Genomic DNA, 12,588 nt, shown 5'->3' on the forward strand with positions numbered 1-12,588 from the left:
GCCTCGCTCATAAAATTTGCAGCATCCTGTATATGTTGCAGTAGAGTAACTACCTCATCCCGGGGCAAACTGTCTAAACTGTCAATAACGTTATCAGACCATATTACAAATCACCCTGGAAATCAACCCACAAACAATCGTGGGGCGTTGAGCAGCGCCTGCCGCCGTATAGACTGCCTTCAGCGTGGTCTCAATCTTACGGTCAGCTGGCTCTTTTAGGGATATAGCCCCTGGTACCGGCAGTACCAATTTCTTTGACAACCTGGACACAGGTGTATCGACTGACGGGGGGGTTTCCCATACCTTCCTGTCCTCATCAGGGAAAGGAAAGAATGTTAAAAACCTCTGGAATTTTAAATTTCTTATGAGGGTTTAACCATGCTTCCCTGGCCAGTGAATTTAATTTTTTAGACACAGGATAAGTTGCTGAGGTCTTTGGTCTAACGCTAAAATACAATTCCTCAACCAGCTGAGATTCCAGATCTGGTATGTGAAGAACCTCTCTCACAGCAAAGATGAGGGCCTCCACTCCTGGAGAAAGAGAGCTGTCCTCATCCATATCATCATCATTATCCACATCAGGCTGATCAGAATCAGACTGGAAAACCTGTAGCAGTAAGCACTTATGTGAAACCACTAGATGGGGCTGAGAAGCCTTCTTGTTATCTGCTGCCTTAGCCACACAATCAATAGAATGCTTTAAAACCGGTCTTTCTGTTTTAACAACAGCTAATTCAGAATTGACATTCTGAATCATGCTTGTAAAGCTATCCAACCAGTCAGGTGCTTGTGAGCTAGGTCCTTGTGGAGATAAGGAACATTGTTCACACATGAGTGACCTCGCTGAAGACGGGGTTGAGTTATAGACAGTACCCATAACCATGCCCACAGACATTCCTTATAAATGCAAAACAGCGCAGTCCACTGACCAAACACCTCCACACAGCCCTAGAGAGGCCCTGGAGTGACACTGAGGAGCGGACACCAGCACACAGAAAACACAGCAGTATAAGTGGAACTAAGTGTATGATCTGATAGTATGTGCAGCGGCGCTACCACTAGCGTGCTCCCCCCCTATCTATGACCCCCAGGTACAAGAACAGAGTCCTGTAGCAGCGTGGGTCTCTGGAGGAGCAGCGTGCATGGCTACGTTCTGAATAAATCATTAGAAGTATGAAAACTGTACCATCTGTTAGAGGGTGGCGGCTAGCTGCTGGAGTGGGCGCACATACTAACGATGTGTGATCAGTACCTCAGGAGCTCAGTGTCCTGTCAGCAGGGATTATGGACCATTAACCCTCAGTCGGTCCCTCGTTTAAGTCCCAAGAAGAAGGTAGTCTGGTTGCCAACCAGAACTACCTGAAAATAATAAAAGTAAAGAAGAAAACTCTGGAGCTCCAGAGAAGTGCACCCGGCTCCTCGGGCACATTTTTCTAAACTAAGTCTGGTGGGGGTAGCATAGAGGGGAGGAACCAGCACACACATACACACACTAAAAGGTTTCAAAGTGCCAGGCTCCAGTGGACCCAATCTATACCCCATGGTACTCAAGTACAAGACCCCAGTATCCACTAGGACGTAAGAGAAAGAGTTATATCTCACTGACAACAGAGGAGAAAGCTTCAATATTCCCCACATCAATTTAAAAATAGCAAGTGTTCTGGTCTATAAACATAATAAATAGCCTTGAAAAAGATGTAGACACATTCAGTTCTGCATCTGTTTCATTTCAACCATTACAGAAAGACCTGTATTTATAAGACCATTATAGGTCAAGAATTATTAAGACTATAATTGGTCAACAAAACACCTGGGATATCCTAGGCACCAATTTCTGGGAGGTCCCGTGGAGAGGACCTTGCAGTACAATCACGTACTATTGATCATATTGTTACAATTGCTGGATTATGCCTCCATATTTGCTCACATGACTCATTGGGTACAACATTGGGTATTCCTAGGAGGTCTCCCGTCCAAGTACTGACCCAGCCCACCACTGACTGGTGATATAAGATCAGACGAGATTGGGTATGTTCAGTGAGGTATGGTAGTAGATCGTGAGCTTGCTCACTGCAACACCAATGAGAGTGCACCTAAAGAGCAGTAGACGAGTTCTAGTAGAGTGCGGAGGATAAGCACCAAAGAAGAAAATCAAGTAGTGGATCTGCTGTCCAAAGTTAGATGGAGGAGTGTCCAATGGGACAGTGGGTCTATCTCCTGAATCGTGGATGAGAGTCCACTTAAGTGCAGATTCAACACTAGATAGTTGGATAGCGAATTTTGTAAAGAAATACTGATGATATGCTGAACATAATCATAATAAACCATGGTGTGCATCTCAGGTACCGGAATCAGCCACACTACACAAAATACGTATGTGTGTGTGTGGGGTCCAGGCAGTCACCGATGGTATTCTCCTCTGTTGTCAGTGGGATATAACTCTATTTTTAATCAATAATAATAAAAGTTTTGTTTTATCTGTTGATTAATCCATGGTATTTACCTAGCGGTTAAGAGTGCACCCGCACAAGAGCCTCCTTTCTCTCCTATTGTTTGTCAATATACTCATACTTACCACTGGCTCAGGGCGCACCACCAAGTTTAAGATACTAAGGAATCCATTCCTATGTGTAATTTCCTTATTCTTCGTTATATGTTATTCTCAAATTTATATTAGATTTCGACTAGTGCGGAATCACAGTCCCCCTTTTCGCAAATTATAGTATTAATAACTGCAGATTCACAGACTCTAAACAAAATATGAACCAGTGAAATGGAACAGAATTTTTAGTTGCACAAAACAGTGACATCTCCATGTAGAAATTAATTAACCACTCGCCTGGCTTGGTTGCATCGTTTGCAACTAAACCAGACTGTGTGTTATCTGACCTGGTCACAAACAATGGGGCAGATGTATTAACCTGGAAAAGGCATAAAGAAGTGATAAACCAGTGATAAATGCAAGGTGATAAATGCACCAGCTAATCAGCTCCAATATGTTAATTAACAGTTAGGAGCTGATAAACGCACCAATCAGCTCCTAACTGTTACTATACATATTGGAGCTGATTGGCTGGTGCGTTTATCACCTTGCATTTATCACTGGCTTATCACTTCCTTATGCCTTCTCCAGGTTAATACATCTGCCCTAATGCGACCAGTCAGAAAAGCAAAGTGGCCGGCTGCCGGAAAAAGATTCTTCTAGCAGCCGTCAATTACGTGGATCTCGCCTCTCTCCATCCCTGCACTCTCTCCAAGTGTCTGGCATGCTGCTGGTCACTGCTGATCAGTCAGCACAGCAGAACCCCCTACCTACAGAGAGGAGCAGCCCTGAGGAAATAAAAAATCCTGATGGTTGTGATGGTCCAATGTTTGGGGGGGAAAAACAAAAAACTATATTTCACAAATGTAAAAAAAAAAAAAAGAACGGAACAATCATTTTGGGTAAGTTTTAAATATATGTTCTTGATCTAGTCTTAAAACCCCCCAACAATTTCAGAGCGTTTTTTTTGGGGGGGGAAAATGGCAGTTATGTGGAAAAGGATTAATAGTACAATCCATCCATGGTGTAGCTCGTACAAATACAGATTTCTAGCACTTATATAAAGTATTTTGTTACATGATTAGCTTATGATAAAATAATAAGCATTCAAAGAATAAATGATCCTACCTTTTTCCCAGTCAGGACTGAAACTCCACCGTGCTCTGCAGACATTAGCTCCTCAGGGGCCACATAGAAGGAGGGTGGCTGAAAGAAAATACTGTACAGAGGAAAAATTATGTAGCAATGTTCAGTTTTGCTAATATTTAAATTTTTCATGGTACATGATACATGCTTAATTGTTCTATCTTAAGAGCATATCCTATTTATATCTCCCACCTTCGCTCTTTGCCATTCCATTGTTTAAAGCGCAGGGTTTGTTTCATGTCAGGGTCATCTGAGAACCAGAGTTCCTTAGAGAGTGGAGGTCGCATATATGGAGGTTCCATTTCTTCTGATACAATCAGGACCTGTAACAATTACATTAATATTTGCTGTATCCTGCTATATTTAGTAGAAAAGCAGAGGAAAAGGCTTTTGGGAATCATGCGCGGCAGCCATTGCTGGGGAGGGTTTCGGGGCAACAGTCTCAAAGTGATTTTTCGGATCTGTAGCCCACCTCACTTTTTGTTTCTATTACTTATGGTGCCATTTCACACACAAAAAAAAAAAAAAGGACGAAAAATTTGGTAGAAATTTGGTAAAAAATTTAATTTCTTCAATATTTATTTTCTGTGTCCCACAAATTAGGTCATAGATGGAGCAACATTAATCATGAATATAATGTTGGAATGTACATTATTATGTAGAGAGAACATTACGTAAAGTTAACAATTCCAAAGAAGAAAATGTTGATAAGGGATGCAATTTAATGTTTGATTTTCCCACATTGCAAATGGGAGGTTCCACAATTTATCACCAGATGCTGTTACTATTAGTATATGGTGGCTGATCACGTGTTCACATGCAAGAGCAAATCGGTGTCTGAAGCCGAATACTGAATATTGTAACGTTAGTTACAAAACAGAAATAAGTTTCCGTCAGCTTTGTAAGATGAGTAATTTTTAGCTACGAGGTTTATGAGGATTCTGGACATCTAACCAATACTTCAATGTCCATTAATGGCCATTAAATAAAATAGCTTATGTTAGAAATGGTAACTAGCGTTACATGTGTAATAAAGTCAATTTGTCCTCTCTTAGAAACCTACGAGGGGTAAAGCAAATCGAATGTAAAAATAACACTGGTTCTAGAAAATTGTAGGGAAATTTTTTAAAGAAATTCTGATATTTTAAAATACACAAAAGGTGGAAGCAAGTAAATGACGGAGGACCTCATACATGAAACATACAATTTTGTTACATTTAACAGATATACTCCATGCTGTATGTATAAGGAACTGTATTGGTGCTGTGGTGTGAGCTGCCTGCGTTTCCCACTAACTGGCTCCCAGGATGACACTGCTCTGCGGCATACTGTGTGCTCGAGTCCATGCTGTTAGTGGAGGGGGGAGGGGCTTATAAGGAGTGAATCATCACCCAGTAAGTCTTGACAATTATATAGTAGGATAATATTTTAGGACAAGTTCAGAACATGGGACCCCCTGGATTAAAGTAACTAAATGTGCCCTATACCCAAGAAGTTGAATCTAAGGTCCACCTGCAAACTCTTTTGTAGTAGTGAAGTACCCCACAGTTAAAGGGGATCACAAACACCACATTAGAAACAATATAAGTATCAGTAATGACAACTTTCTTACTGTACAATACTTGAATAGAAAAGGTGGTCTAGTTTTACAGGATTATGTTTTTTCTGAGAAAGAGGACATTGACATCATAAGCACAGATTTAGTGCTGTTACTTTGGCAGAGCCACATAAATTGAGTGGCAAACATTATTTCTCAGATTTGCCATGTAATATTGAGTTCTGTTAAATGTATGTATGTATTGTTATACTACAGAGTATAAAGTATATTCTTTGTGTAACAGTTATGTAATATTAGTTACAAAAGATATGCCTATTTTGATAAATATTAAAGCATAAACATGGTGGGGTAGCAATAAGGTCAGCGATTTTTGCCAGTAGAGTAGAAAGAGATGCCCATGGGGGCTCTTGTACTAGAACTGGGGAAGGGGCACAAGACAAGCTCTGCACTGACCCTCCTGTGATAAATCTTGAGGTAAAACCTCCATGTTACAACTACTACATGCTACCAGAGTAAGTTCCCCAGTCTGCTTAGCTTTGCTTTTGCTAGACATAACTGCAAGGAGTGTACACACACAATATGGTAATGTGCAGTGTGTAACTAGAACAGTATGTGACAATGAGCCTTCACAAATGCAAAGTACTGTAATGTATGAAAGAGTAAACCCAATATACACCAGTATTCAAGGGTCACTTCGTAAGGAGGAAAGGTACAGGGAAAGCAATTAAAATGTACAGTGAGAAAAAGGGACACGTACAAGCAGCAGCACTGGCATAAGTCACATACAATGCAGAAAACGAGATTTATGGTAAGAACTTACCGTTGTTAAATCTCATTCTGTGAGGTACACTGGGCTCCACAAGGACAGACATTGGGGTGTAGAGTAGGATCTTGATCCAAGGCACCAGCAAGCTCAAAAGCTTTGACTGTTCCCAAGATGCATAGCGCCGCCTCCTCTATAACCCCGCCTCCCTGCACAGGAGCTCAGTTTTTAGTTAACCAGCCTAATGCAGTAGCAGGAAAAGAGACGACAACAGTTAGTAGCCACATTCTCACGACAGGAGAAGTGTCAGCGGCTAATGCCATACCAACCCAAAGAAGCTAAGTGCGTCAGGGTGGGCGCCTTGTGGAGCCCAGTGTACCTCGCAGAAAGAGATTTAACAACAGTAAGTTCTTACCATAAATCTCGTTTTCTGCTGCGGGGTACACTGGGCTCCACAAGGATAGACATTGGGAATGTCCTAAAGCAGTTCCTTATTGGAGGGGAAGCACTGTAGTGGGCACAAGAACCCGGCGTCCAAAGGAAGCATCCTGGGAAGTGGCAGTATCTAAGGCATAGAACCTTATGAATGTGTTCACTGAGGACCACGTAGCCGCCTTGCACAATTGTTCAAGGGTCGCACCACGGTGGGCCACCCAAGAAGGTCCAACAAACCGAGTAGAATGGGCCGTAATGTGAGCAGGAGCTGACAGACCAGCCTTCACATACGCATGCGCAATCACCATTCTAATCAATCTGGCCAAAGTCTGTGAGCAGGCAAGCCACGTTTGTGAAAACCAAACAAAACAAAGAGAGAATCAGATTTCCTAATAGAGGCAGTTCTCTTCACATAGATACGGAGAGCCCGTACCACATCCAAAGACCGCTCTTTGGAAGACAAGTCAGGAGAGACAAGGGCCGGAAACCACTAGCTCCTGATTAAGGTGAACGAAGAAACCACCTTAGGTAAATATCCGAGACGAATCCTAAGAACCGCCCGATCACGGTGAAATATCAGATATGGGGAACTACAAGATAAGGCACCCAAATCCGACACTCTTCTAATGGAGGCAATAGCCAGCAGAAACACCACCTTAAGGGAAAGCCACTTAAGATCAGCTGAACCAAGAGGTTCAAACAGAGACTCTTGCAACGCCTCCAAAACCACCGACAAATCCCAAGGAGCCACAGGCGGGACATATGGAGGTTGGATACGCAACACACCCTGAGTAAAGGTATGAACATCGGGTAAGGTCGCAATTTTTCTCTGAAACCACACCGATAAGGCAGAAATATGAACCTTGAGGGAGGCCAGACGCAGGCCTAAGTCTAGGCCATGCTCAAGAAAAGCCAAAAGCTTGGTTGTACTAAACTTGGAAGCGTCATAATTGTTAGATGCGCACCAAACAAAGTAAGAATACCAGACCCTATAGTAAATCCAAGCAGAAGCCGGTTTCCGGGCCCGCGACATAGTTTGAATGACCGCCTCAGAAAACCCTTTAGCCCTCAAGATGGAATCTTCAAGAGCCACGCCGTCAAAGACAGCCGGGCCAGGTCCTGGTGGACACATGGGCCGTGAACGAGGAGGTCTGGGCGTTGTGGAAGTAGAATTGGACGCTCTGACGAGAGGCCCTGAAGGTCTGAGAACCAGTGCCGTCTGGGCCACGCTGGGGCTATGAGAAACAGGATTCCTCCTTCCTGCTTGAACTTCCAAATTAATGTGGGCAGGAGTGACACCGGAGGGAACACGTACGGCAGCCGAAACTTCTATGGCACCGCCAGCGCATCCACAAACGCTGCTTGAGGATCCTTTGTCCTTGCTCCGAAGACTGGAACCTTGTGATTGTGTCGAGACGCCATCAGATCCACGTCTGGAAGGCGCCACCTTTACACTAGGAGTTGAAATACTTCTGGAGGCTCTACTATCCGGCGTGTATGTCCTGACGACTGAGAAAGTCCGCTTCTCAATTCAGGACTCCCGGAATGAATATTGCCGATATGGCCTGTAGATGGCGTTCCGCCCATTGAAGAATCCGTGAGACTTCCTTCATTGCCAAGCGGCTTCGAGTGCCGCCTTGATGATTTATGTAAACCACTGTGGTGGCGTTGTCCGACTGTACCTGAACAGGACGGTTCTGCATTAAATGCTGGGCCAGGTTCAATGAGTTGAAGACCGCCCGCAATTCCAGAATGTTGATAGAGAGGTGAGACTCCTCCTTGGTCCACCAACCCTGAACGGAGTGTTGCTCCAACACCGCGCCCCAACCCCTTAGGCTGGCATCCGTTGTCAACAGGACCCAGTCGGGTATCCAGAAGGGACGACCCCTGCACAATCGTTGGTCCTGGAGCCACCAGGCCAGTGACAGGCGGACCTCCGGAGTCAATGAGATCATGTGAGACCTGAACCGGTGAGGCAGGCCGTCCCACTTGGCCAGGATCAGCCTCTGGAGGGGACGAGAATTAAATTGAGCATACTCCACCATGTCTAAAGCTGACACCATGCCCAGCACCTGCATCGCCGAATGTATCGACACTTGAGGACGAGAGAGGAAGCAACGAATCCTGTCCTGAAGCTTCAGGACTTTCTCCTGAGACAAGAACAACCGCTGGTTGTGAGTGTCCAATAGCGCTCCCAGGTGCACCATGCTCTGAGCAGGGACCAGGGAGGATTTCTTCCAGTTGATGAGCCACCCGTGGGCTTGCAGAAACCGGACAGTCAGATCTAGGTGACGTTGGAGAATTTCTGGGGAATTTGCCAGGATCAACAAGTCGTCCAGATACGGTAGGATACTGACCCCTTGATGGCGGAGTACCGCCGTCATCACCACCATAACTTTGGTGAAGACTCGGGGAGCCGTGGTTAAACCAAAAGGTAGACCCGAAACTGGTAATGGAGGTTGCCAACCGCAAACCTCAGGTATTGCTGATGCGACACTGCTATAGGAATATGCAGGTAAGCATCCTGTATGTCCAGGGAGACCATATAATCCCCAGGTTCCAAGGCCAGAACAATAGAGCAAAGGGTTTCCATACGGAACTTGGAGATTCTCACAAACCTGTTCAACGCCTTGAGGTTGAGAATGGGCCGAGAGGACCCATTCGGTTTCGGGAATTGAAACAGCGGATAATAGTACCCCTGGCCCCTCTGAGCAAGGGGCACCTGTACTACCACTCCTGTTTCCAGGAGCGTCTGTACCACCGAATGAAGAGTCTTCGCCTCTGTCTGGTCCGAAGGGACGTCTGTCAGGCAAAATCGATGAGGGGGGACGGTTTTTGAATGCTATGGCGTAACCTCGAGTGACGACTTCCCGTACCCAAGCATCTGAAGTGGTCTTCAACCATTCCAGGGTATACCCTAGAAGCCGGCCCCCCACCCTGGGGTCCCCCAGGGGGAGGCCCGCCCCGTCATGCGGCAGGCTTATCGGTCTTGGAAGCTGGTTGACGGGCAGCCCAGGCTCTTTTGGGCTTTGGCTACCAGATTTGGAAGTGCGTGCCTGTTTGTGGTACGCCTGTCCTTTTGCTTTATCTGAAGGACGAAAGGGACGAAAGGAAGTACTTTTAGCCTTCGGCACAGAAGGAGCAGTACTTGGCAGACAGGCTGTTTTGGCAGTAGCCAAATCAGCCACTATCTTATTTAAGTCCTCTCCGAACCGGATATCTCCCCTTAAAAGGGAGTACCTCCAGGATTTTTCTAGAATCCAGATCCACAGACCAGGATCTCAGCCACAATATCCAGCGAGCCACGACTGACGTAGTAGAAGCCTTGGCTGGCAGAACACCGGCATCAGAAGCCACCTCTTTATTATAGTGAGAAGCTGTGACAATATATGACAAGCATTGTCTAGCATGGTCAGAAGAGATTTCAGCTTCCAACTCTTGGGCCCACGCTTCAATCGCTTCTGCAGCCCATGTCGCTGCAATAGTGGGCCTTTGCGCAGCACCTGTGAGGGTGTAGATCGCTTTCAGACAACCCTCCACACGTTTATCCGTAGGCTCTTTCAGAGACGTGACAGTAGCGACTGGTAGAGCAGAGGAAACCACCATCCTTGCCACAGGCGAATCCACTGGAGGTGTCTCCCAATTTTTAGACAGCTCTGGCGCGAGGGGATAGCGAGCAAGCAGCTTCTTGTGAGGCGCGAACTTCTTACCTGGATTTTCCCAGGATTCCTGACGTAAATCAACCAGGTGATCAGAATGAGGTAAAACTTGTTTAACCACCTTCTGACGCTTGAATCTATCTAGCTAATTAGGAGGAACGGATGGCTCGGGATCATCCATAATTTGTAGAATCAATTTAATAGCCTCCAATAGATCAGGAACATCCACTTGTGAACTACTATCCCCATCAGTATTATCAATGTTAGAATCTGTGGGCTCAGTGTAAACGCCATCTTCATCAGACGAAGTGTCAGTGACAGCAGTGGATTGTGAGGAAGTAATGGCCCGCTTAGAGGACCCCTTGGTCTTAGGAGAGCGAGGCTCAGACTTTTTAGTAGTCAGTGACTGGTTCAATTTCTTTAACTGAACGGACAAATTATCTGCCCACGGCGGATTAACCGCGGGGACCATATACGGTTGGACCGGCATAGGAGGTCCCATAGGGGGTGTTAGTTTAGTAACTAGCGTATTCAGTAGTGTGGAGAAAGTAGCCCACGGCGGGTCATTCTGGACCACCATTGCCACAGTCCCACTGGGGGGCAAGGAACCCCCAGAACCAGAACCCTCAGCTGCTATATTTTTCTCAAAGGTATCTGCGGCTTCAGCACAACTGCCAATGTGTTCAGCCCCAGAACCGTTACCCTCATAATCAGACATGTTATAACTTGCAGTATAAGGTAACACAGTACAAATTGTCAGCAGCACAATAACTGACCCAAACCCCTGCGCAGTGTAGTCAGCACAAACAGGGAATCGGGAGAGATACGGTGACTAAAATCACAGAGAAAAATACAAGAAAAGTATATCTTGTGAATATCCTATATTATATTCTAATAAACCTGACGCACCTAGCCCCCACAGGTTACAGAATATAGGGATAGCAAGCTGAGTGAGAGACACGAAATTGAAGTCACCCAGCAGGCCAATGCACACACATATAGTCACAGTTTGTACAATGCAGATGTTATGACAAGCAATAATACTGTACTGGACTAGCTTATATATAGCTATGTAATCAATAGATATAACACTGCACAGTAAAGACTGGATGTATATCACAGGGAAATTGTACCAAATAACCCTGACCAAATGCACTCTTTCTTAACTATCACTGTCTAAACGGCATGTAGAATACTTAAGTGTCTTGTAAAGGCACAGCGCTGACTGTCAGGCGGCTTTACAAAAGGAGGATTTGCCCAAGCAGTCCCAGGAACAGTGTAGCTGAGAGAAATGGCGCCCAAACACTGACTGGGAGTGAGGGAGAGAGAGATATGCAGCTCCAGGGCGGGAACATTTACTGTAAATGGCGCCCTGGGGCTGGGGGAGGGGCTACAGGTCCAAGCCCTACCCCCCTGCTGGACATAACCACCGGTACCATGGGCTTGTATAAAACGGTTAGTAAGAGAAACCGACCTGTGCCCTCGCCCTGGTGGCCTAGTGGGGTCGCCTGTACTGTCACAGTGTCCACGCCAGCGCTCGGCCCGCCTCCAACCGGCCGCGCCGATCGCGATAAAGCGCAGGTCCCGCGAACGGGACCCACTTACCACCTCCTCACCACGCGATCCTGGAGAGCCCCAGCTGTGTGTGTCTAACGAGAAGAAAACCGGACCCTCCTGCTGTAGTTACCCGGCAACCAGGACACGGGAGTGTACAGAGCCACTGGGGAGTAATGGAGCTGCAGCAGGGAATGTCTCATGACATCTAAACTCTGCTGCAGCCCTTGTAGTTTTCACTTTTCTAAAAAAAAAGCTCTTCTTAGGGCTGCCAGGAGCAGCCCCTCTGTTAAGTGCCTGCTATCTGCAGCACCAACTACAAAACTGAGCTCCTGTGCAGGGAGGTGGGGTTATAGAGGAGTCAAAGCTTTTGAGCTTGTTGGTGCCTCGGATCAAGATCCTACTCTACACCCCAATGTCTATCCTTGTGGAACCCAGTGTACCCCGCAGCAGAAATACAATTTAACTACAATGGGCACTGATAACTACTCATCCATGTGTAGAAGGCAGGTAGGATTCAGCGCTGTGTATAACCTGCATGAGGCGAGGTATACAGGGAAAATAGGATTTTAATACCTACCGGTAAATCCTTTTCTCTTAGTCCGTAGAGGATGCTGGGGTCACCATAGAACCATGGGGTATAGACAGGATCCGCAGGAGACATGGTCACTTCAAGACTTTGAAAGGGTGTGAACTGGCTCCTCCCTCTATGCCCCTCCTCCAGACTCCAGTTATAGGAACTGTGCCCAGGGAGACGGACATTTCGAGGTAAGGATTTATTGTTAAACTAAGGTGAGATTCATACCAGCTCACACCTCAAGCATGCCGCACAACGTGGCATTCAACAGAACACAAACCAACGGCATGAACAATTGCAGCAACATGCTGACAATAAATAAAAACAAAATGTGTGTAACCACAACTAATAACT

At 45.8% G+C, this 12,588-nt stretch overlaps 1 protein-coding gene across 1 annotated transcript in view; it reads right to left on the minus strand.

The window, feature by feature from the left end:
- Window positions 1–12,588, minus strand: part of AIFM1 (apoptosis inducing factor mitochondria associated 1) — a 232,204-nt gene that overhangs the window by 117,328 nt on the left and 102,288 nt on the right. The window contains exons 6-7 of the mRNA XM_063958536.1: window positions 3,881–4,011; window positions 3,671–3,761 (exon numbers count right to left, since the gene is read on the minus strand). Of these exons, the coding sequence (XP_063814606.1) occupies window positions 3,671–3,761; window positions 3,881–4,011 (222 nt within the window). The remainder of the gene's footprint in view (window positions 1–3,670; window positions 3,762–3,880; window positions 4,012–12,588) is intronic.

Source organism: Pseudophryne corroboree, chromosome 3 (assembly GCF_028390025.1).
Source record: "Pseudophryne corroboree isolate aPseCor3 chromosome 3, aPseCor3.hap2, whole genome shotgun sequence".
In the NCBI taxonomy this organism is placed as follows: Eukaryota; Metazoa; Chordata; class Amphibia; order Anura; family Myobatrachidae; genus Pseudophryne; species Pseudophryne corroboree.